Source organism: Crinia signifera, chromosome 4 (genome assembly GCF_055691185.1).
Source record: "Crinia signifera chromosome 4, ASM5569118v1, whole genome shotgun sequence".
NCBI lineage: Eukaryota > Metazoa > Chordata > Amphibia > Anura > Myobatrachidae > Crinia > Crinia signifera.
Window position 1 is genome coordinate 213452124 of NC_139220.1, and position 27540 is coordinate 213479663.

General features: G+C 42.9%; 1 protein-coding gene across 1 annotated transcript in view; it reads left to right on the forward strand.

Moving 5' to 3' along the window:
• Nucleotides 1-4471: 4471 nt before the first annotated feature.
• The window catches only part of LOC146073029 (dual oxidase 1-like), a 144811-nt gene continuing 121742 nt past the window's right edge, over nt 4472-27540 (forward strand). The window contains exons 1-8 of the mRNA XM_083180204.1: nt 4472-4610; nt 10407-10487; nt 11559-11642; nt 12550-12714; nt 16424-16611; nt 20032-20233; nt 23107-23273; nt 24635-24695. Coding sequence (XP_083036330.1) covers nt 4472-4610; nt 10407-10487; nt 11559-11642; nt 12550-12714; nt 16424-16611; nt 20032-20233; nt 23107-23273; nt 24635-24695 — 1087 coding nt within the window. The remainder of the gene's footprint in view (nt 4611-10406; nt 10488-11558; nt 11643-12549; nt 12715-16423; nt 16612-20031; nt 20234-23106; nt 23274-24634; nt 24696-27540) is intronic.

The window sequence follows — 27540 nt, forward strand, 5'->3', positions numbered from 1 at the left end:
GCTAGTAAATATTTGACTGCAGGCCATTAGAGAATGCTGCCCGGCAGTTCTGATTTTGTGTAATTCACAACCAAAGCAGCTAGGAAATAATCTCTAATAGCCTCACAAGAAACTCAGGAGGCACCAGCAAAGCCCTGCTCAAAGTCCCCTAGAATTGTGGGGCCATAGGGCAGCTGCCCAGTAAGCCCACGCGTTAAGATGGCCCTACATGGAACAAACAGAAAGTTTAACAGAACAGTGCCAATGTTTTTTATGCCTTAGAGGCAGTGCTCGAAGTGGAAATTTAAAGTGGGGGTATGGAAAAACAAAGGATCTAGTTATGCACTCCGGGAAAGTGGGTGTGGTCACTGAAAAGGGGGTGTGTCTTCAAGTGTAGCGTACCACACCACATACCCTTTATACACACTAGTAGGGCCCCTTATACTATCTAATACTAGTGCCCCTAACACATTGTGCTACACGGTATGAGCCAAAATCCAAGGACAAAGTGACAGGGAGAGTGACAGCAGAGATAGAGTGACAGTGGGAACACAGAGAGAGTGACAGCTGGGACACAGAGAGAGCCACATATGAATATTTGGCATCAGGGTGTGTGGCATAGGTATATTGAGCATCACGTTGTGTGGCAAATGTATAATGGGCATCACGGTGTGTGGCATATGTATAATGAGCCCATTATACATATGCCACACACCGTGATGCCCAATATACATATGCCATACACCGTGGTGCTCATTACACAAATGCCACACACCCTGATGGCCATTATACATATGCCTCACACCGTGATGCTCCATTATACATATGCCACACACCATGTTGCTCATTACACAAATGCCGCACACCGTGATGCTCCATTATACATATGCCGTACACCGTGATGCCCATTATACATATGCCATACACCGTGATGCTCCATTATACATATGCCGCACACAGTGATGCTCATTATAAATGTGCCGCACACCGTGATACTCATTACACATATGCCATATGAAGAACAACATTCTTTTGCCAATGCCATTTTATTATGCTGTACTTAGCCGAGAACACAGAATCCAAGCTCATTACCCATGCAGTGGAAATTAGGACATAAGTTGTATTACCTTGGAGATGCATAAACCCATTGAGCTTTGAAAAAAACATCTACTGTAAAGAGTATCAACATTACTACAATAAGAAGCATTATAAGAAGACATAACATACACGTTATTGGCATGTCACATGTCGCATGTGGCAGCTGGCTGGGCATAGGGGCAATGTAACCTGCCAATGCAGTAGCGCACGCAGGGGGGGTTCTGAGTACCCAGAAACCCCCCAGGAGTCTAAGGGTCTGAGGCTGAAAGCTGAAGGTCTCCTCTTTCCATGGGTATACGAATTTTAAAAATCGGCCCTTGGGAACCGGAGATATCTGACTTCAAATCAGTGGTCCCCATCCAAGCCTATTTATTGCTCTTCCCAGTCAGATATTTCAGGTTCTGTCTGACTTAGAGATTTTCTGAGGGTATATTCCAAAAGCTGGGACTCTCCCCCTTTGAGGGACATTAGTAGCTTGTCTCTAATTTTCCCAAAACCAGAGATATCGGCCTTCCAGCAGCTGGTTACTGCTCCAGCTCCACACACCTGGTATGTAGTTTTATATTCTCGTTGGCAGATTGCTCTGCCTCCTGAACTCTGATCCCCTAGTCCCCAATACCATTTGGTAAGTGGGATTCTCTAGTTTTTAATTCCATTAAAATCTAAGAAATCTATTTACGGAAACTGGAGATATCTGCAGTCAAGCAAGCTGTCCTCCCACCAGAAAATGATTAATAATAATAAACCCACTCCACTATACACCCCTCCTCTGCATATTAAACATCCTCTACCACCCTGGAAGTTATGTATCAGGGCCCATTCATTCAGTCCAATGCCCCCTTCTCCCACCTCATCTCCCACCATCTGTGCAGTAAAGGGGGAAATTAGTGGAAATTACTGATCCAGGCCCTACATGCTGAGCGGTTGATATAATACCCCCTACCACACGCGGGACATCAAAGCTTTCCCCACCCCTACCGCTGGAGGATCTGTAGGGGCCCCAATACATTGCTATGCCCAGGGGTCTACACTGCTGTTGACGCCCCTGTATGTATACATAGTGTTCCTTTTAGCACCCGCCATATTTGAAAACCCATGCAGTTCCTCTTCCCTGCCTGGGGTGTCGCTGTCTGCTGTAGTGCTTCTAGCACAGTGTGGTCTGTATATCAGCACTGATATGCAAACCAGACCTGTGCTAGAACACCAGAACAGACAGTGACACCCCAGGCAGGGAAGAGGAACTGCATGGGTTTTCAATTATAGCGGGTGCTAGAATGAACATTAATTATTATTATTATTATTATTATTATTATTATTATTATTATTATTATGTATATACATTTGGTCTATCTATAATACTTTAACTGACCCGGCATATACTGGATCACCTAAGTGTCCATCTCCGTGCTTTGCTCCGCCCCTCTGGAAACCCCCTGCAATGCATATAAATCATATCCATTGGCAGGTTACATTGCCCCTATGCGCAGCCAGCCAGCTGGCACATGCCATTCGCCCAGTGTTGCCTCCAGCTCCATCATATCATATGATGGAGCTGGTGGCAACACTGGGCGAATGGCATGTGCCAGCTGGCTGGCTGGGCATAGGGGCAGTGGTTACCTTGCTGATGATGGTGGTGGTTAGGTTGCAGTTCAGGCTCCGCTCTGGCCTGTGCAGGGCGTGGTTATGGCAGGCAAGGAGAGTGGGCCGCGGCTGGCTGCTGCTGGGGGTGAGGCGGCGGCGGAGGGGATGAGTGTCGGATGGCTGGACCAGCCAGGTGATGCCAAAGCCTGGCAGCAAAGAGTCTGGAGAGGAGCCGGGCTCCGGGGCTCGAGTCTGGCTGCTGCTAGACAACTCCGGGGATCAGGGGAAGGCTGCAGCTCTGACACGCGCTGGCTCAGGCTGCCAGATGCTGTGTGAAGCAGACCTGGCTCCCCCTTGTGGATGAGAGGAGAAGCCAGGTTCTGCACCGCAGCAAATATATATATTTTTTAAATCAGTGCTTGAAGGAAGTGCCGGTATGCTATACCGTTGCATACCGGCCCACTTTGAGCACTGCTTAGAAGTCTGTGCTCCTATTACAATACAACTTTTTATAGTCTGTGCCCCTATTGTAATAGGGGCACAGACTTCCAAGGTATAAAAACATTGGCACTGCATCACAGTTCTGTTAAACTTTTTGTTTGTTTTATGCAGGGCCATCTTAACGTGTGGGCTTACTGGGCATGAAGTGAATGTATATTCTATCTGGGATAAAACCTGGAGCGACTGCAATTGTACAGTATGTGTGGCAGGCTTGATGCATGAAGAAGTTTGGGATACACATATTGTGGTGTAGGTCCATCAGGGAAACCTACCATGTGCTGTCTAGTAAAAATGACAATCTTGATTACAGAACAAAATATTTATGAGAGCAGGAGGTATATATAGCACATGTAGAGACAGCATATGTATAGCGGCATATCTGAAAACACCTTACAATTCAAGACAGCTGATGACACACAGACACTGATACAAAGACAGTCACTGTCTTTGTCACATCCTGTGGTGCCAATTTACTACACCATTCCCAACATGTATAAAAATCTGGTGCTACCACCTGGCAGGCAAATCATATAGGACAGAAACTCTCTGTATTATAAAATTGCACAATTCCTAGATTATCATCTACAGCCACTCGTCCAATCCCCAGGACACCTATTTGAAAGGTACAGTACCACCTGAAAGGTACCACCAACTTCATCAATGTTCTATGTCAACATACAGACTTACTTAAGGATAGCCTACTCTGTACTATGGGGATGTGGTCATTTGATCTACAGCATGATGGTCGACAGTCACTAGATCAACGCCATTAGGGCGACATGGGAAAATGTCAACATGGGTCTAGGTCGATTTGGGAAAAGATCGACATGGTTCTAGGTTGAAACAACATTAGTTTGACAGGTCGTTAGTTCTACAAGTCATTAGTTCAACACTGTCTAGGTCAACAATCAAAAGGTCGACATGGGGTTTTTCACTGTTTTTTGAGCTGACATGTGCCGACAGGTGGTATTTCATGCCCTACCATCCACTAGTGCATGGTGGGAAAATAAAAGAGTGTGCCCAACACATTGCGAGTGCAACGAGCGATGCAAGGGGATGCGGCGCACTTTAAACTGTGTCCATGTCGACTGTGTTGACAATTAGGTAAAAAAACTGGGAAAAACCCCATGTCGACCTTTTTACTGATGACCTAAACACTGTCGAACTAATGACCTGTTGAACTAACAGCCTTTCCACCTAGAACCATGTCGACCTTTTCCCATGTCGACCTAGACCCATGTTGACCGTTTCCCATGTCGACATAATGACTGTCGACCATCATGCTGTGGACCAAATGATTCCAACCCGTACTATGGCTGTAACATCCTTATCCACTAATATCCTCCATGATGAAGGAATCAAGACCACTGAATCCCTGCTTAGGAGATCTGGAAACTATAAAGGACCGCACATTGACTTCTTCTTGTCTTTATTAAATCTCACATTAATAAGTAATTATTTCAAGTACGAGGGAAAATAGTTTTTGCAGCGCATGGGCTGTGCTATGGGCTCTTACATAGTCACAGCCTTCACCAATGCATACATGCACATTGGCAGGTATTCAATGCGGCCGGCGAGCGGGTTAAACAGCGAGGATTGCAGAAAACCAGCAATCCTCGCTGTTTAACCCCCTCGCCGGCCGCTCGCTCTATTTAATGTTCTGGGGAAATCCTCGCTGTCACAGGACAGCGAGAATTCCCCAAAACAGCGAGACCCGCGGCTTAAGCAGAAAACTCGCTGTATTTAGCTGCGAGTCTCGCTGGTTCAAGGGCCGTATACGCCAATTCTCCCTCACTCAAAAAACGGAGCGAGGGGAAATTGGCGTATGAGGGGGCTGTGTTGAATACTGACAGAGTGAGCGGTGACAGTGAGCAGGAATCTCTGCTCGCTGTCGCCGCTCGCCCACAGCATTGAATAACCCCCATAGTTGAAGATCAGATTTTCATCGCTGAACTAGCGTTCAAAGATAAATATACTGTAGGTCACCAGATACATCAATGACCTCTTCCTTCTATGGAGTGATATCTTGAAAGACCTAATTGCCAGAATAAGTGCTATGGACTCTACCATCAAGATTATGTTTGAAATCAGTCCTCTTCTTGCCAGCAGCCAACATCCAAAACGTTGTATAAAAGGCTTACGGTATTCACAATTCTGCAGGATACATAGAATTTAGATGACATTGAACAAACAAAGGAAGACATGGAAATCATGTTGCAACAGTTATATATGATATACAGGAACTATACAAAGCCAAACACAAAGCACTTGCTATCCCCAAAGAACAACTCCTTGCCAAAGTGGACAAACAAAAAAATATTAACAACAAAATTCGTACAACACTATAATCCTCAATCAGGGCACAATAACAGAACTGCAAAGGACCTTTTAAAAAATACTGCCCACAGATCCAGAACGCCCTTTCGCATCAACAACCTCAATACTGGCAAGTTTCTCGAGAGGTAAAAACCTCACAGACCTATTGGTCAAACAGGACATTACCAAAATAACCAAAATTGCACCACCTGCGGTTACTTGGAGACAGGCAGTGATTTTCTTCATCCACATACTGGCATCAATAAACCTATCAAACAATTCTAACCTGCAACAGTTGGTTCGTGGTATACTTCATCAAATGCCCCTGTGGTATCATGTACATAGGTAAAACCAATGTCACCATCAAAGAACGAATGACCATTGAACCTCCATCAGGCAGGGTTTAGATGGAAAGGTTCAGGACCAGCCTGTAGCGCTGCACTTCAAAACAGCTAGACACAATTTCGCATCCCTACAATACAAGATCATCGATCAGGTTGCCCCTGACATCCAGGGGCCGAATCTGGATAAACAACTTCTGCAAATAGAAGCAAGATCAATCCATCGGCTGAAAACCTTGCCCCCAATGGCCTCAATGAAAACTTTATTTTGCACTGTTACCTATACGTACCTCATGGTACTATTTCTACATGATTCCTTTACAAATGCCTTTCTTCAATTCGGATACTACCTGCAAGTAGTTGACCACTACACATTACCATATGATCACAGAGATGACAGGATCACATATATGCCTCATCTGTTTTGTCAAATTGGCATCTCAGACCTGATGATCCAGTATAACAATCTGTCAGACATCAAGACTTTATTACCTTATTTGGACTATATTAAACCAATGTATTCTATGACTGGAATGGTACTTGGATTTGTCCTGCATCATGAATGATACTTCTGGGTATACTGTACATAAGTTACAATATACAATATATAAGTTGCAATGTTTCTGTCTTCCACTTTGTGCAATTACTTTCTGTATTAACAGGACGTTTACGTTAACCATGTATCTACTAACTTATTATGCTTAGTTTCTGGTTGTATTAGATGTCTTCATGTCTTTTTCTCGCTATTGAAGCTAGTTCATTTACTTTTTACTGTTGTTGCCACTTGGATAATCACTGTTGCGGCACTGGTGATGATGTCATACCCCTCCCTGGGCAGCAAAACTGCACAAGGAGGACCTGCACTGAGTTACTTTATATGTGTGTACATGATCACTGTGGGTCATGCAGCCCCCCTGTGTGAACGCCTTCGGTGGGTATCACACTTGCAGAGGCGTTTGCAAGGGTATGGGAGTGAGGGAGCATGCAGGGGGTGGCATCAGGGGAACGTCCAGCATTTTATGGGTGTCCCATGATACTGGGAGTTCCCCTGGGAAGGCAGGTGGGCCGATTCCTGCCAGGGGCGGGCGACTAACATCACATGACATCAGCACCTGTCCCCTCTTATGTGGACATCGATGGGAATAAAAGTCCATTTAGACTGACTTTTATTTTCTAAGAGGAGAGAAATCATTCGATAGTCGACGACCATGAAATGATTTCTCTCCCCTTCGGCCGCATGCAAGGGGATATGTTTGCTCTCATCTCCTCAAATGATACTAAGGGGATTCGGTGGTGGGGGGTGGATATTCAGCCGGGAGGGTGGGCAGCGTTTCAGGGTTCTCTAATCAGCTGCCTAGCAAGCCTTGCTGGATTATATCCTGATGAAAGTTTAAAAATAAACTGAAACCTTGATAGATTTATGGGGTCCAGCGCCTAATTTTTATTTACTTAAAAGACCTTGTGAGTGCCGCTGTCTCCATTACATATAAATATATCTCTAATATATTATAACCATGTATGGTGCATCAGGGGGCTGTGGCAACTTACACTAAAATTGTTTACCTGGAACTTGAATTTTCACTCACAACAGGTGCCGAGGAATGATTCAGGCGTAGCTTTGTTTGGGGCGCCCCCCCTCCCCGTCCGTCCGGCCCCCCGTGCCCCCTCCCCCATTGCCGCATGCTTACCTGTCCGCGCGTACCAGCTCCCCTCCTGGCTTCAATAAATTCTATGCAGACGGACCATGATAAAATGGCCGCCCCCATACCGCAGACAGTTTCAGAGAACAGTCTGCTTTATGGGGCGGCCATTTTATCGTGGTCCGTCTCCATAGCATTGATTGAAGCCAGGAGGGGAGCTGGGACAAGCGGACAGGTAAGCATGCGGGGGATGGGGGGCGGGGGGATTACTATAGCACCGCAGCCCCCCCGGCACCCCCATATGCACAGCGCCCCCCCCCCGCGACCGCGAGGGCTGCGGTGCTATAGTTATGCCACTGCAGAGAGGTAAGGAAAGTGAGACCACACGGACGGTAGTTCAAAAGGTGCCTTTGTAGAAAGCTTGTTTACTGTATTTGAAAGAAGATGTTAACTTTTGACATTTTGGCAACTGCAGGTTACAATATATTATTGATGAATATGCAAAGATCAACAGTATTACAATTCACTTCAAGGAGTTTAGTACAAAAGCTCATAAAGGCTTCTATGCATCAGGAGTCAATTTTACATCATGAATAAGGCACTGCAATAAATCACAGTAATAACTACTTCGGCTCAGCATATCATCTCTTAGTACACTACACATCAGATATTTCTTCTCAATATCACTGGGCATCTAATAGTCACGTTGTCTAATAATATAATGACACCAATGCTCACATTTGCATACTTAATAGGTATGTTCCTAGTGAATGAATAGAGCTAAATGATTCCAAGAAAAGGATCCAGTGATAATAACAAGTCCTTTGAATCTTCACTGATCAGCACAAAAAAGGAAAAAGGGACCATCAATAAACTTGAAATACTGTATAACTGGTTCCTTGGGCACAATATAATTAGATATTAAAGCAATTTCTAGTTCCAACCAACATGGGGGGGGGGGGGGTGCAAGAATAATGTGCAAGCGCCCAAAAGGGACTGGGTGTGTTGAAGAGATACTTTTGAGGAAGGGGGCAAAACTCTACAGAACTACTTATCTCGATACCTGGAATTTACAGAAAAGAGCATCAAGAGTTTATGTCACAGAAATTCCAACATTAAACAAAAGTGCTCACATGCTAAACAAAAGCTTGCCCCCAGAGATAGTGAAAACTCCAGACTCCATTGAATGTAGCAATGTAGTATGTATGTCAGTTGTTAGTTGTATTTCTTGAGTTTCTTGGTAGTAGGTGAACCTTGTTAAAGACAATCAAGAGTATTCAATGATTTCTTTCTCCATAAGCAGCGAATCCTGTTTAGGATAATCCTGTAACGGAGGGCTGCAGCATTCACTGCCAGCCCTCCCTGTCATCCTATTCAATGCAGCAGGAGCTCGCTGCCCCTGCTGACGAATTTTAACCCCTGCGGCGAATGTCGCAGGAAGCCGGGGGATGGAGGCAGGCAGGGAGATGTAAGCCTCCATGCCTGCCCCAGAATATTTGTTGGGGAAAAGGAGGGCTTAAGGGGACTCAGGCAGCAGAAGCTGCCCCCCCCCCCCCCCCCCCCTGATAGCTGGCAGGGTACAGGGATAGGGAGCCTCTCCACTGTTCCCACTCTTAAGAAGCCAGGACTAGTGTGCAGTGAATAAATGAAAAATTTAATCTATACATGAATAAAAATAGCATGCCCCTTCACAGAAAAGAAAATCTGATTTTTTACACCCTTAAAAGATCACACTCCAGTTCTCCTAAAAAAAGATGACAAATGCAAAACGGTGAAACATGGCGTAAATCACTGGAGAAAGCAGTTCTCCATTTGAGCATTGAATACACTCTTGGCGAATTTGACAAAAAACCCCATTGAAAACCACCGGCGAATTGCGGCGAATCGCACACAGCGAATTGACAGATATTCACTGTTCATTTTCAGCGAATTGTCTCCATTGAATAGGGCGTATTGTTTTTTATGAGAGAAAATTCGCCGTTACCCCGGCGAATTGCCAGATTTGCTGTAAAATACGGCGAATCTGAGGCATTGAATACTGGCCAATAAATAGAAGGGAAATTTCTAAATAATAAATATACAGGCTGGGTATCCCTTATCCAAATATCCGTTATCCAAATTATTCCGAAAACCATAGTCTCCAAAATTTAATTACATTTTTTATTTTTTGCTAAAAACCTACTGGCTACATATGTAACTGGCACTACTGGGGAAATGATATGTAACTGGTACTGAATATGTACAAGGACATGATTGCTTGGCATTTAAATTCAGTGTCCTCGATTGTACACAAACTTTGTTTCATAGTTTAAAACATTGTTTCATGCACAAATAAAATATATTTATGTGTATTTCATGGGGTTGATGTGCTTATACAACGTAAATGCAAGATACAGGTTGAGTATCCCGTATCCGAGTAGCAATTATCCAAATTATTCCGAAAACCATACATTCCAGAAAGTGAAATTTTTTTTTTTTTTTTTTGCTAAAAACTCACTGAGGACATATGTAACAGCACTACTGGGGACATGATATGTAACTGGCACTATATATGTGCAAGAAAATGATTGCTTGGCCTTCAAAATCAATATCTGAGATAGTACACACATTTTGTTTCATGTTTTGAAACCTTGTTTTTTGAACAAATATAATATATTTGTGTGTATTTTATGTGGTAATAAAATATATGTGTGTGTATTTTATGTGTTTATACAGCAAACATGCAAGATACTTCAAAATACATCATTTAAATATTAAAATATTCCGAATTACGGAATAATCCGTTATCCAAAATTCTTCTGGTCCCGAGCATTTTGGATACGGGATACTCAACCTGTAATATAAAGAGTAAATGGAAGTTCATAGTTCATTTTCCATCAGATGTGCACTGCATTACTTGCATTACTGAACACATTTTTAAATCACATTTTATATTTCTTTTTATTTTCAGTTTATTTAAATATTGAAATGAAGCCAAAGCTTGAGCTGATATATATTTTGCTTGTTCATGCAGCATTTTGGACTCTTACATGTAAGTGTATAATTTCTAATGGATTCATAGATTTTATAAATATTGGAATAATTTATTGTAAATTAAACAATTACATTATGACCAGCCATGGTATGACACACTAACTACATCATACTGTAAGTAAAGTCTGTAGTCCACCCTCAAACTAAAGTTAGACTTATTGCCCAGAGATATGCCTTAGCGTTGGTAATATTGTTAGTATACAGAGACGTTACCAAATCTAGAATGTTGTAGCTTCCAAAAGGTTGATGATGAGCATGTCTCTATACTGTGCATATAAACTTTTATAAACTGTAATAGCATGTTAGGACCAGGCATCAGGCAGACCCTACAGGGCCATTCCAAACAGGTCCACCAGAAGCCAAAAAAGTTTCTTCCCTCAAGCGGTTCACCTGCTGACACCTGAACTCCTGAACATCTCACTGTCTAGTCACCCCATATCCCGCTGTGCAACCATGTAATATCTTTCTGTATGACCTGTCTATATTGTATACTGTTTACCTGTTTACTTGTTGCCCTCCTGCCTGTTGCACAGCAAACCTAAAATAAATTCCTATTATACGCAAGTATACCTGGCCAATAAATTCTGATTATACAAAATTTTAGACAGTTTTTCTCTGATGTTGGGCCTCGACTATACCTTCCAACTGACCCAATTATAGTGGGACAGTCCCACTATTTGGAAACTGTCCCGCTGTCCCTCCCGCAGTTGGCAATGTCCCACATGCAGGGGTGGGGGCAGTAGGTGTGAACCGGAGATCACAGAGCAGCACTGAAGCATTTTGGGGGTCGTGGCGCTAGCCAATTGCTCTTCTACCCAAAGCCCCACCCACATGATGGGAAACGACGCCCCCTTTCTGCCCAGCCCCCTTCGGCGCAGCAGGTCCAGATGTGTATGTTTCAAATGTCTTCTACAGTAACTGTGAAGATCAATGCTAAATTGTTTTACAGTAATGCAAATGTTGTGGTTTTAAAATTGTCATATAATGTTAATAAAGTTGATCTACTGTAGCAAACCAATGTTATTGATAATAACAATCAAGAAAATGCCTCTTTGTAATTTTTTTGTAGGTGCACAAAATAATATCAACTGGGAAATTCAGCGCTATGATGGGTGGTATAACAATCTTGTTCATCATAAAAGAGGATCGACAGGTACACCAAATTATTACAAAAACATGTGTACTGTACAATATTATTTAAAACATTTCAAAGTACTATATGTGTTGGGATGGGAAACCTTTGGAACTCCAGCTGTTGTTTAACCCCCTATACCAGCATGTCCTGCAACAGATTTAGCATGGCCAAATAGCAGTGGATGTGTAGTTCAACAACAGCTGTAGCGCTCCCTATCCCTAATCCAGTTTGGGGAAAAAGGTTTATTCATACCCAATATTTATTGTAAAAACCTATATTTGTCATTACCAGCATATATGATGAATAGAGAAAAATGTTAATATGTGAGAGCTGGGCCAGGACACCAGAGGTGGATTTAGACCTAATGGGGCACTGGTCAAAATTCCAGATTGCGGCCATCCTCCCTCCAACAATCCAGAGCACTACATTTTTTATGCTGAATGCAGCCAGCATGGATAGAGTATCTTGGCCTGTGCACAATCTACTGATAAATGCTCAACTGCATAAACATCAGCATTGTGTACAAATCTGAATCAGGCCCAAGTCTTTTTGAAGCTGGCATAATACCTGTATCACATTTAAAGTAAACTGATTGCATACAGTGGATGATTTTTTTATCCTATCAAAGAACATCAAAGGGGCTTTGAAAGTGTGGGCAGGTGCATGTGATGTCATAATATCATGTGATAGTCGCACAATGCTTCTCTGGAAAGATTTTGAAAGGCCAGGTTATCTTTATGGGGTCCCTTGGGAACTGCTGGGCCATAGGCAGGTGCCTAATTTGCCTTGTGGAAATACACCTCTGCATCACAGGGTACATTTTTTCCCTGCTCTGGCCTTGGCTATGTCTCACAGAGTGATTTCTCTGTGGACACAACACTTATTGTTCCATATTTATGTTTTGGATTATTATTTCTATTTTTAGGTTCTAGACTTCTGCGTCTCTTGCCGTGCGCTTATTCTGATGGGGTATATCAAGCGGTGCAGGAACCACACCTTCCCAACCCACGGAAAATCAGCAATGTTGCTATGAAAGGTGACTCAGGACAATCCTCACTACAGAATCGGACAGTCCTGGGTGTCTTTTTTGGTAGGAAAACCTGATTAAAACTGAAACTTGTACTACATATAACCATAAAGCAGTGTTCTCAGGAAGAACATTTCTATTTAAACACAAACATGCACACACACATGAACACATACACACACAGAGTGACATCACAAGGGGGTGACCGTGTAGCCCAGGTGTCATCTGCTGAGGGGGGGGCATAATAATGCCAGCTCCTGCTTAGTGACAGGAGCCAGGTGCTGTATGTAACATTACATGCAGCAGCCAGCTCCTGTCAAGGTGTAGGAGCCGAAACTGCATCCTACACTATCACGAGATGCATCGCCCGGATTGACAAACACAGGGGTGACAAACCCAGGGGTCAGCTGGAGTGACAAACACAGGGGTCAGGCTATGAGGCCATGCCCCTCCTGATGAGAACATGCATTTGGTATTTGGGGTTCTTTTAACCACCCAGACACCGAGCAGAGAGAACTGAAGTAGTGGTATATTTTTCACTGCACACAGGAATAGATAATACACAGCAACACAATTCATTTATTAGATGACATTTGTAAAATAACTCTCCCTTAAAGAGTACAACTGCATTACAGTTCTCTTTATATACCAACCCATCACCCATTTGCATAATGAAATGTATTAACAATTTGGTTCATATTAAGTTCGCCTCAGGATAATTTGGATTATGGGGCTGGTGTGTGTGTGTGTGGGGGGGGGGGTCACCCCTGTATATATATCTCTGCTCCCTACCATCTTTATTGACGCGCCCTGGTGAGCGGTAGGGTGCTAAAAACTCAGCAATATCATTCAGTGATGTCACCATGTCTTCCCTGCTGAACGCGCAGTCTTTTGACCATATGTTAAATTGAGCTCCATGTACAGATAAAGAGGGTCGTTAACAACCCATGGGAGCACGCGTCGTTCCTCATTTGTAGCACACATACGGGCCAATGTGTTCAAGGATATAGCCCAGAACGGCCAAAATTAGCAATATTGTTCAATAAACCTTTAAGGGCCAGATGTATCATTCTTCAAAAAATTATGAAGTGGAGAGTGATAAACAGCCAGCCAATCAGCTACTACCTGTCCCTTTTCAAACACATCCTGTAACATTGCAGTTAGGAGCTGATTGGCTGGTTGTTTATCACTCTCCATTTTATCACTTTTTAAAGCTTGATACATCTGGCCTTAAGAGAGTTTTTACCCATTCCTCTGATTGATCAGTTACATGCTTTCAGCTACAGTAGGCTGCTGGGGAAAAAATACACTGTAGGTAGGACACAAATTTTCTGTGTATAACACTGACCCTTTTGCCAGAGTTGGCCTGGAGGCTTACCATATGTTTGCTAATCTTTATATTTGACTGTGATTTGACTACTAGATATTGACTACATGTAGTCAAGATCTAGTCAAGTAATGGTGTTGCAACATCCTCACTCAGGGAACACACACGGAGCAATCCGTGCTTAACTTCTAAGCGACCTGGTGAGATTGTTTCGAAAATGGGCTAAAATCGCCCAGTGTGTTTGCTTCTAAAGATCTATGAATTATCTCCTCCCATGTACTTTTTCCAAATGTTATTGTTAATGGCCCTTGGTGTGCTAAGGAAAGTCCTCTTTTGTGTATCTTTCCAGTTACAACAGCCCCTCCCTTTCAGCACCTGAGGGGTATTACTAATTTGTATGTTAAAGCTGGTTGCACAAGAGTACATTAGTTCATTTGTATTCTTTAGTCACATTGCTATTGTCTAACATGACTATTTTAATTATTTTTTGGGTGTGTTTTTCTTATTGAAAATAATGATACAATCAAGAAAATATTTTATGATGTCTTCCAGCAACAAGTGAGGACAGAGATTAAATGAGAAGTAGAGCATAATAGCCTAAATGTCCTACAGTAACTCAATTTCAAGACCAAGCTCTAAAATAATTAAACCCCCAGAGAATTAATTAAACAGGGATATTTTCCTTCAGTTAGGTTTAACAGACTTATAACTGATTTTGTATAATTTGCCTACATTATGCCAATTTATATTTCTGTATAATTATTAATCTTACTGTGCTTATTAAACAGTAGTGACATAAAGTTACATAGTTACCGTATTTATCGGCGTATAACACGCACAGGCGTATAACACGCATCTTCATTTTAAAAGGGAAATTTCAGGAAAAAAAGTTAAATTTCTAAATAAAAACTTTGAAGCAAAATAAGGACCGGCAGCCATCTTTGACACTGGCAGCCAGCCTCCTCGCATAAGTACAGGCTGGACGCTGCACAGAATACCGGTAAATATGATAGTGTGGTAGCGCTGGAGCGGGTGCCTTCGGGGGGGCGGGCGGCAGGACTCTGCACATGATGTGCTGGTGTGGCGCTGGAGCGGGTGCCTTCGGAGGGGTGGGCGGCAGGACGCTGCACATGATGTGCTGGTGTGGCGCTGGAGCGGGTGCATGCGGCGGGACAGGCGGCTGGACGCTGCACAGCGTCCGGCTGCCTGTCCCTCTGCATGTGCCCGCTCCAGTGTTGCACCAGCGTATTTATTGTGTGCGGCGTCCTGCCGCCTGTCCCTCTGGGGATGCCCGCTCCGGCGCTCCCTCACGCTGCAGAGGCTCAGCATGGTTAACATGCTATATCGGCGTATAACACGCATATATCGGCGTATAACACGCATATATCATTTGCCCCCTATTTTCAGGGGGAAAAAGTGCGTGTTATACGCCGATAAATACGGTACATAGTTACATAGTAGGTAAGGCTGAAAAAAGACTTGCGTCCATCTAGTTCAACCTGGTATAGATATCCATTGCTGATTTGGTAGGTTCTGGTATTTTACAGACAAATTATATTTCTTATTTGTACCCATGGATGTTTTTCTCCAGTAAATGTTTGTCCAACTTTGCCTTGAACGCATTTAATGAGCCAGACGTTACCACCTCTCTGGGAAGAGAGTTCCAGAGTTTGACTGTTCTGACCGTAAAGAAATTCTTTCTACTAGCTGAATGAAATCTTTTTTCTTCTAATCTATACTCATGCCCTCGCGTCCTAGATTCCTTTCTAGTAGAAAAGAGGGTGCGTGACAGTTCCTTATATTGGCCCTTGATATACTTGTACATGTTGAGCATGTCCCCCCTTAAACGTCTCTTTTCTAATGTAAATAGTCCCAAATTGCTTAATCTCTCCCCATAGTTTAAATTCTCCATTCCCCTAATAAGCTTTGTTGCTCGCCTTTGGACTTTTTCTAATTCTATGATGTCCTTTTTATAGTGTGGGGCCCAGAACTGTACTCCGTACTCTAGGTGAGGTCTCACCAATGCTTTATATAGTGGCATAATTACCCTCGAGTCCCTAGTTTCCATTCCCCTCTTAATACTATGTTTGATCTATATAAATAATATTAATAATAAAAAACAGCCTGCATTGATATGCTGGCCATACATTAGGATGACCAGCATCCGAATTGTCTCACGTTTTCCCTTGAACTCCCTGGCAGTCCCGAATTTACTCCGGCAGCATAACCCTAACTGCCCCCCAGCCTAACTTTATTCTCCCCCTAGTGCCTAAAATTAACTTACTGTCCTTATTCTGACTGTGGGGATACCAATGGGAGTATTTTGACTGTTACATCCTGACCACTGGCATACTGAATTCATACTGTTTATATATTATACAAATACCGTATATAAACCAAAGAATATGTATATGTTGATACATCAGTAATATTCTTGTTTTACAGGGTATCATGTAATGTCTGAGATTTTTGACATAGAGGATCTGGGATGTCCAATTGAGTATTTAAATATTGAAGTACCAGCTGGAGATGAGATTTTTGATCCAGACAGCACTGGGAAATCAGTTCTTCCATACAGAAGAAGTAAATGGTATAAAAATAGTGGGAGTAGTCCAAATAATCCCCGGAACCAGGTAAAATGAATACACCAGGGTCTTGCTGAGAAACGGAAAATGTGGCTGTGTTTTCAATACAAGATATTCTTCAAAACTATTTTTTTTCAGTAAATATTGCAAATCCAGATTTAAAAAAGAATGCATTAAATGTTATGTACCCTTCAGCATAAGCATATTTCTGATGCTATTTTTCAAACTTTATGTCCTTTGGGTTTGATTCTGATTTGGGAATAAAGTAAGAAGGCACACTTAGGTATCTGCATCTCTGTGAAACCATGTTGCACTGCAGGTGCGTCAAATTGAAATTATGCTAAGAGATAAAGGGCAGTATTCAATGCTCCCGATTCACCGTTTTTTTGTTTGTTTTTTTCGGCGAATCGGGCTGTTTTCACTCCTTGCGGTGAATCTTTTTCACAGAAAATCTGATTCACCCTATTCAGTGTTCACTGTTCGCCGAAAGCAGACAGTGAATGCCAGCCAGTTCTCCGTTTCATGCTCGCTGCAATTCGCTGTTGTTTTTCAATGGGTTTTTCAATGTGATTCACTGTGATTCGCTGTGAATGTATTCAATGCTCTGATGGCGAATTTCTTTCAATATGATTTTCGCCGTGTGTCACCGTTTAGCAATCGACATCTTTTTAAGGTGAAAGAACCACAAATGCTGAGTAAGCAATGAGAGAGCATAAACCCCTGATGGGTTCCCCAGGTTACACTTGGAAGGTCAGCTGATATGTAAATAAGGATGGGCATAAGGCCTATCAGAGCAGTGGGAGGGTTATAGACGGGGTAAGAAAAGTCACATGCTATCATGTGAAGCTTCCTCCGTCCGGAAAGCCCCACCCACCCTTCCCTATTTTTCTTTCTCTTAGGCGGCGGTAAAGAACGGTCATCCTTGTAAGATCTTGATGTGTGTGTGTAGATAGTGGGGTGTCGCTCTCCCCTGACATCTATGGTCATCGGCCATGCTTCCGCCCGGGAAGTGGTCACCACTAGCACGAGTGGATGACCGGGGAGAGTGATCACCAGCGATGGTGTGTATGGTAACATCTTTAAACCCCACTTTCCTATAGTGACCGTTCTTTGGTGCCGCCACCATTATATATATAGTTTAGTTCATTGTCAAATAAATTTGACATTCTTATTAAAACGCCAGCACTTGTGTCTGTGTCTTTTTTATTAGATAAGTTAGTTGTTAAGGTTTAAGTTGAAGTTATGGTGAAGTTGAAAAGTGTGGACCTGGGAATACCCAATGCGGAGTTTACTGGAAAGTGATCTTTTAAAATAAAGGGGTTTTTTTGTGTGTCAAAAAATCAGTAATTTTATTCTGTGAAGGGGAATGCTATTTGGATTCATTTGCTTGCAGCAAATGAATATATATTTACATTTTTTTTTAATTTATTTTTTTACACAGTATGCCAGAAGGGGGCGGGGAGCCGCTCATTACATGTTCACTACACTCTGGTCCTGCTCATTACATATGCACGAGCGGGACCAGCATGGCGGCTCCCTCCACCATATCCCCTGCCAGCTCTCCGGGGGGGGGGGGGGCAGCTTCTTCTGCCTGTGTCCTTGGGAGCCCTCCTTCTCCCCCACAATGTCTGGCGCAGGCAGGGAGGCTTCCATCTCCCTGCCTTGTGCCGTCCCCTTGGCTCCCTGCGGCATTCGCCGGGAGGGTTCAAAATCACCATCAAGGCCCCTGCGGCGTTGAATGGGGGAGAGGGAGGGCTGGCAGCGAATGCTCCAGCCCTCCGGAATGCGGCGAATGTGCAGTGAATCCTAAACATAGCGATTAATATAATTGAATACTGCCCATAGAGGGATGTGTCATAACTCAATCTAAATGACAGTGTAAACATAAAGCATTACCCTGAATGCAAAGGAATGTATATATTTGTACCTTTGCATTGCAACATCGTTTGTACATATACATAGTTACTTGCACTTTCTCATCTATTACCAAATCAGAATCAGGCCCCTTTTTCTTAGAGGATCTATTCAAGCACTTCTAGCAGCTCAGGAAGGCACATTATAATAATTACCCCCTTCCTCTGATTGCATCTTGACCAGAGAAGTATGGTTAAAAAAACGAGTAGGTACAGTAGGTATGAATTAACTTTTTCTGCAGGTCTACATTGACTTTACATACCTCAGCGCAGACTTAGGATATTATTCTTTAATATATGATTACTTTACAGTATTTGTTACCTTGTTTTACAGTATACTAGTTTTTAGAGGAAGTCTAATTTTTACTGCAATTTGTTCATGTTGTATTTACTTTTGCTAATTGATATGTGCCAGTCAGCTCCTTTTTATTTTAAGTGTTGACACAGTCTATAATGTATATTGGGTTTGCCAACTGTTATCACAGGAAAATCTAAATACCTGTAGATATTATTTTCAAAACTGACACGAGTGACTGTATTGTAGAGAATTTATACTGTAACTTGTGTTCAATGTTATTGACTACATCTTAATAAATATAATAAACTATAATAAATAAGGCAAATAACACTGATTAGTTTACTGTATGCATAGATTTATTAAGAGGAGGAGCTCAGCATAAAAGGCTCAAACAAAGGTTCCATACACAACACACAATGCAACATCCACTTCAAATGAAAGTATTTCATATTTAATTAACCCTTTAAGTGCCAACGTTGCTGTGAGAGATGTGCAAAAACTTACTGGAAACTTACTGTTTCCAGTAAGTTTTTAACACATTCTTTAACATATCCATTATGCCCTATCTGCTAGATGTTATGCAGTGCTTCCATACACGCTGCTTTATCGTATTTACATGATGTTTGGTGTACTAATTATGCGTGTCAGCAAGCTGACCAATCATAGGCTGCATTACACAGCTGTACTAGCTAATGTGGCTGGGGGTGTATATAAGGGAGCTTGGCATTATGTGTCAGTGTTACTTTGTCTTCTCTGGTGTACCTTTGGATTTACCCTGTGTGTCTTGACAAAGGCCCCATGTGGGTCGAAACGTTGACTATCATGTGTGACTATTAAAATTGGCTGACTTTTGCTGCTATGGTGAGTGCCCTCGCTTTTTATTAAGCACTTGGAATATAATATGGTCCTGACATTTGGATGTGAGTGCGGAGCCTCCTGGCTATATATATATATATATATATATATATATATATATATATATATATATATACACACACATATATACAGGGAATCCAAGTATATGCGCAAAAGTCCAATTAGAACGATATCTGTCCGTGGAAAGATGAATCAACATGTAGTGCTGCTAGTTTTTTCGAAAAGGGGCTCACCAATGCCTCAGAATAGGATACATGCAGAAAAAGTACAAGAAAAGCGCATATATATATATATATATATATATATATATATATATATATATATATATATATATATACAAACTGTTATTGGTATTGTGCTCTTAGCCTTTGTGGTTTTCAGATAAACTCAGCAACAGCATGGATGGATGGCAGCTACATATACGGCCATTGCCACTCCTGGTGTGATGCTTTGAGAAGTTTCTCTGGTGGGAAATTGCAATCTGGCTCAGATCCATTATTTCCAAAAGAAGCAGATGACAGTGTCAATATGTGGAGACCACTTCACCATTCTCAAGAGAATAAAGGATATGGGGGCCTTTATGGTAAGTTGATGTTTACTTAAGATCTCTCTGGTTTAAATTGCATAGCATACCATTAAAGTACATTCTGATTGTTATCACTTCTTTATAAATTGGCATACCTTCATTACAGCCTTAAAAGAAGGCATGCATTGCCTGATGTTAAAATATTGTGCTGAGGGATCTCTCACTTTTTTTAAAGAAAGTCCATGGTGACAATTTACACAAGTCCTCTATCCAAATCAGCTTCTAATTCAGATACTGTATGTATAAACATCAGAGGTGGTAGACACAAATACAGTAGTACAATTTAAACATGCTTGGGATAAGCATATTGATATCCTTACAAAAAAATAAGGATCAAATTTGGTTTGAGGTAACATGTTTTAAAAAAGGGGCAGACTAGATGGGCCAAGTGGTTCTTATCTGCCATCAAATTCTACGTTTCTATGTTTCTACAGTAACTGTGACAGTTTGCATACAAGTCTGATGGTGTAGGGTTGTAGGGTCTGTGCAAATTCTATGCATGTACAAAATCTGTCTTGTGAAATCTCATGCAGCCATTTGTCAGCTGCAGCCATAGGTGCCGATTTATGTTTTTGCTGGAGGGTGCTCAAGCCAAAAATAGGAGGAGTGGCTTCATGGGGAAGGGGTGTGGCCACAAAATAATAACAATTTATATTACGGAGCACAGTTGTCTCCAATATTCAAATTACGACTACAGTTACAAATACATAAATGCCCCCACAGTGCAGGTACATAAATGCCCCCACAGTGCAGGTACATAAATGCCCCCACAATGCAGGTACATAAATGCCCCCACAGTGCAGGTACATAAATGACCCCACAGTGCAGGTACATAAATGCCCCCACAATGCAGGTACATAAATGCCCCCATAGTGCAGGTACATAAATGCCCCCACAGTGCAGGTACTCCGTGGACAGAATACACTCTTCCCGGCATACTGTTTCCCAGGTGGCGGGTCAGGCGATGTGAGTGCTGCAGCCGCAAACTAGCAAGTTAATATGGTGGCCCAACAGCGGGACTCGGGCCCGTGGGTGCTCATCAATTTCCGTGGGTGCTCGGGCCCTTGAGCACCCACAGAATCGGCACCGATGACTGCAGCATGATTGACGTACTGCAGCGTTAGAGACGTTGAGCAGCAGAGAGGTAGCATGGAGCCATGGCACCTGGAGAAAGCTCATGTCACAGCACCCCCCTTCTATGTGCCCTCCCTCATGGCATCTTAGTACCACTCAATGCCCCCAGGAGTGCCATTTATACACATTTATACAAAGATTTGGGTGAGTTATTTAGTTTCTGTGCAGGGAAAATACTGACTGCTTTATTTTTACACTGCAATATAGATATCAGTTTGAAGTAGAACCCCACCCAAATCTAACTCTCTCTGCACATGTTACATCTGCCCCCCTTGCACATGGCTTTTTCCATTTGAGAAGGAATTTGCCTTTGCAAGTGAACCAGAATAAGGGTCAATGCTGCTGATAGTGCTGCTTAGACACATAATGCCGCTGGTAGTGCAACTGACATACATAATGCCCCCAGTAGTGCCACTTGTTCCTAATGCCTCCAGTAGAGACCTGCACATAATGCCCCAATAGTGACAAGCACATAATGCCCCCAGTAATGCCGTGCACATAAGGCCCCCAGTAGTGACTTGCAAATAATGCCTGAAGTAGTGCCTCGCTCATACTGCCCCGAGTAGTGCCTCTCATATAATGCCACCAGTAATGCCTCACGCATTATGCCCCCAGTAATACCTCACACATTATGCTCACTGCCCACTAGCCAGCTCTGGCTGGGCTGCTGTGGTAGAGCGACAGGGAGAGACTTCTGCTCTGGTAGAGAGTGGAGACTAGAGGAACCAGCCGCTGATGCAGGGCACCCTCTACAGGTGTTTGCTCCTGGAGCTCGTGCTCCATTGGAACCACTCTCCCAACATCACCCTTCTAAACAAGGCCATCATCTCTATTCTGAAAGCATGTGGGGTCCCCAATCTGTGTCACGGATCTGACAGCCAGCCTGAGGCTTCAGCTGAGTCAGGCTAAACTGTGCTTAAAAGCATTTCAGCGCTGCGTCCCCAGACGCAGCCAATGAATCTTACAAATGCATGCAGGAGGTGTCTATCACTGACAGACATCTCTGACAGACACCTTTATACATATAGTGGTAGATGCTCAATTAGTTCAGTAATACCACTCAGGTGCATGAGAGAGGGGTTAATACTGAGTTACTAATATTTATTAACTCTATAGTATCTCACTGGTGTGCCGCACTGGGCTTTCCAGCTTATGATAGTTTTTGGGGTGCCGCATCCTGCACCTAGATATAGCGCGGGGGACCCCCAATATACAGAGAAGCCTTGACGATGGCTTGGGGGCATATCATACACCTGCGTAGGTATATGTAACCAATATCTCTGAATTCTATTATCATGTAGTGTTCAAGATTGGTTACTAATGCCATTCAGTGAGGTGAGGGAAACAATGTCTTTTTTTACTTACATTTGTAGCTATGCAATTCCATACAAACATGAATTGTGCATGTTTATGTGGATTGCACAATTACCCCAAAGGAAATATTACAAATATAGTCTGCATGCTTCCATTTTAGCCCCTCATTTCCTATTCCACCTCACTGCTTTTAGTAGGGCAGTAAAACTCTTGTCTCAAAAATCTTTGTATACTGTATGGGACTCAACTTGTATTAGAAATACCAGTGATGACTACTGTAGAATACAATTATTGGAGCACATAAAATTGACAAATCTTCAGTATAATAAGTTAATGAATACTGAAGACTAAATTCCTGTCAAATACAAAATGTATAATTCTAAAGAATAAACTTTTTCAATTGTAATTAATTAACTTTTTAGGATTTGGCCATTCTAGAGCCAATGAAAATCCATTTCTTCAAGCAGAGAGTATTGTTTGGTTTCGATACCATAATTACCTAGCTGATGAATTTGCCAGAAAGCATCCACAATGGTCAGATGAAGACTTGTTTCACCATGCTAGGAAATGGGTGATCGCCACATTCCAGGTAATCACACTAATAAATGGGCCTATTAGCGATCATATGAAGTTTGGGTGGTTTGTCCATTGCACTTGCCAGCAATCATGTGGGAATGGCAAGCTTTGGCATAACAATAGCAATATTTGCTGCCTTCTGTTAATGCAACCATCCATATGGCTTCATGCATGTGGCCTCTGCAGTGCCATTCGTACGGAGGCATTACCATAAAGCAAGTCTCGCAGAAAATGCCGTAAGCCTGACTTAGAATCAGTCTTATAATGAGATTAACAGTGATATCTAGCGTGCTACTGAAAATAATATAGTCTAGCTAAAACATATAGGGCAAGATTCACCAAACTGAAAATGCGGTAAAAACCCCGTGTTCGGGGTTTTTACCGCATTTTCATATGCAGCAAAGCCCCACCACCCGGGCTTCACTGCGGGGGGTTACGCCAGTCCTAGATGGTGTAACCCCATGGAAGCCTATGGGCTTCCCTTTGCGCCCCCCGCCGTCCCGCGCGCCCCCCGCCGATCTGCGACGCACCCCCCCTCACCTGTGTCCGGGCAGCCTCCTGCTGTGCTGCCCGGACCAGTGACCTCTCGGAAGAGGTGCAGGGAGGAGGAAACGGAGCCCTTACATCCGTGTAAGGGTGCAGGCAGGGAGGGGCAGGACATCGCCGGCCATCGCATTTGAGTTAATAATCGCATATGTTAGTGCATATGCGATTATTAACAATTTGAATGCCGGCTATGTGCAGCGGGGGCTATTAGTGAATCCCGCCCATAATCTTAATAATGATACTATATACTGTAACAACTGCATTCCATTTATTAACATCAGAAAAAAAGTTCCAGTAGATAAAATTAAAAAGTTGCTGAAAATGTATGATTAAAAAACACATACATATATTATATAACTGTGGGACTGGATATACTAAACCTTATTGAATGATAATCAATTATTTATTAACAGTTTCTTTTATAGCGCACATATACTCTACAGCACTTTACAGAAATTATTTGAACAGTCACATGAGTTAGTGCCCCAGTGGAGCTTACAATCTATATTCCCTACCACATGTACATGTGCACACATTCATGCTAGGGTTAATTTTGTTGGGATCCAAGTAAATCCAGTATATTTTGGATTGCAGGAGGAAACCGGAGTACCCGTAGTAAACCTCGGGGAAAATATACAAACTCCATCCATGCGGCCCATAATGTAGACTGATATAAAATACCAGTCAATCAGATCCTAGCTGCCATGTTACAGGCTGTGTTTGAAAAAATGGCAGGAACTGATTAGTTGCTTGGTTGGTTTAATACATCTGCCCTGTCTGTATATTTCTACTGTTATTTAACAGTTTTGTTTTTCTTTCTTTCTTTAGAATATTGTAATGTATGAATGGTTACCTGTGTTTTTCCAAAAAGAAGTACTTCATTATAAGGGTAAGTGATGGGGATGAATTGTAAAACAGGACTTACAGTAGGTGTCTCCAGGCCAGTGGTGTAACTATCTAAATTGCGCCCCCCCCCCCACCCCCCACCGAAAACTTAGGTAGTCCCCCAGTAAAGTTAGCAACCCCCCCCCCCCACTGCCCATGCCCCCCCCCCCCCCTGTGCCTTACCCTCCGCTCGCTGTGCCAGGGACCTGCAGATTTTGTCTGCAGTCAGTCCCGGCTCCACACCTGGTTTCTGCTGGTATGAAAACGGACCATCACTAAATGTCCGCTCCCATACAGCAGACAGTTTCAGAGAACTGTCTGCTGTATGGGGGCGGATCTTTTATGATGGACCATTTTCATTTCAGCAGAAGCCTGGAGAGGTGCCGGGACCGCTGCGCAGACGGGTAAACCTGCGGGTCCCGGCTGCAGCACAGCAGCATTACAATAGCCCCGCAGACCCCCGGCGCCCGCACTTACACAGCACCCCCGTGACCGCGGGGTCATCAGGACTATTGTTACCCCACCGCTCCAGGCACTCTTCCAGATCCTCCTGCACTGTAGGACTGCCTGCCAGCCGAATATAGGACCCTGACGCACACACAAGCCTGTCACCGTTCGTTTGCATCTGAAAACACTAATATTGTTTACTGATTCATATAGTATTGTTTTCTTGTTTTTCACTCTCTTAACCTGACCACTGGTCTGTGTGTACAGTATACAGCACAGTAAATTAACAGTTTTCTTAGTATACTGTTAGGGTACTTGGATGCACTTATACAGTACAGTGAGCCCAATTGAAGACAGCATCTGCGAATACAGCTGGATAACACTTGCTGGTTAAACACCAACCCACCCCAGAGAAGGAGGCTGGCGTGAATGTAAATGAAAGGCTGATACAGCAATTCAGTCACTTTGGCTGGGGGAAGTCACTACAGAAAAAGCACAAGTACAGGTTGAGTATCCCGTATCCGAATATCCGTTATCCAAATTATTCCGAAAACCATACATTCCAGAAAGTGAACAAAAAATTTTTTTTTTGCTAAAACCTTACTGGGGACATCTGTAACAGCACTAATGAGGGAATGATATGTAACTGGCACTATATATGTGCAAGACAGTGATTGCTTGGCATTTAAATTCAGTGCCTGAGATTGTACACAAACTTTGTTTCATGTTTTGAAACCTTGTTTTATGCACAAATAAAATATATATGTGTATATTTCATGTGTTTGATGTATATGTACAACATAAATGCAAGATACCTCAAGATACATCAATAAATACGAAGAAATAATCCGTTATCCAAAATTCTCCTGGTCCCGAGCATTTTGGATAAGGGATACTCAACCTGTACTGTACGTTAAAGAGTTCCGTACTACAGTATGCTGTAGATTGTGTGTATTGAGATGCTCAGAAAGTTAGTTATGGAAACAGTTTTTTTGTGTGTGCATAGTTATATCAAATATAAGTTTCATAAATATTTCATTAAAAAAACAACAATAAGAAACAATTTCACTCTAAGGTTAGTACAGGTCGAGTATCCCGTATCCGAATATCCGTTATCCGAATTATTCCGAAATACGGACATTCCAGAAAGTGAAAATTTTTTTTTTTTTTGCTAAAAACTCACTGGGGACATATGTAACAGCATCACTGGGGACATGATGTGTAACTGGCACTATATATGTGCAAGACAATGATTGCTTGGCATTCAAATTCAGTGCTGAGATAGTACACACATTTTGTTTCACGTTTTGAAACCTTGTTTTTTGAACAATTAAAATATGTTTGTGTGAATTTCATGTGGTAATAAAATATATTTGTGTGTATATTATGTGCTTATACAGCATAAATGCAAGATACTTCAAAATACATCATTGAAATATTAAAATATTCCGAAATACGGAATAATCCGTTATCCAAAATTCTCCTGGTCCCGAGCATTTTGGATACGGGATACTCAACCTGTATTCAATGCCGGGGGGGGGGCTGCCTGCTTGCTGTCACCGCTCACCCGGTCGGTATTCAACTGACCCCCTGCATATGCTGATTCCCCCTTGCTTTGTTTCTGGAGTGAGGGGGTATTGGCGTATGCGGCTGCAGAAGCAGCGAGACCCGCGGCTATATGCAGCAGGCTCCCTGCATAAGCCGTGGGTCTCGCTGTTTGGGGGAATCCTTGCTGACCTGTGACAGCGAGGATTACCCGGAACGTAGAATAAGGTGAGCGGCCAGTGAGGTGTTTAAACAGTGAGGATCGCTTGTTTTCTGCGATCCCTGCCGTTTAACTCGCTCGCCGTTCGCTCATCCCCGCATTGAATACTACCCCAAGAATCTAACCTGTGTATTTAAGCATGGAGAGCAGCACAGTTATCCACTAGCCTACGACATCTTGAAATTCTCATGAGTCAATGTTAGGAGTGATCCCTTGCCATCATTTAGTCTTATGCCAGGGCCGAAACTAGGTCTTTCGGTGCCCGGGGCAGGCAGTCATTTTGGTCGCCCCACTCCCCAGGTTTTGAAAAGACTTGCCGGACGCTGATTGGATCCGGCAAGTCTTTTCAAAATCATCAGCGCAGTATCAGCAGTATGCTGCTTATTAATAAGTTCAACTAGGGATTTCCCCAGTCCTCTCAGCTACATAGAGCCAGTGGGTAACAAAGGGGTTAAATAAACTCAGTCTGTCCCCTGCTGCCTTCCTCTTCTGTTTTCTCTTAGGTGATGGAATGTCTCCTAATTGGTCAAGTCTTGGCTACACTGTCCATATTGGGTGGATCTCCCTGTCCAGACAGGGAGAATAGAATGGCCTCCCGGAAGGGTCAAAGGGGGTTGAAAGGGACTCACCTTTAGGT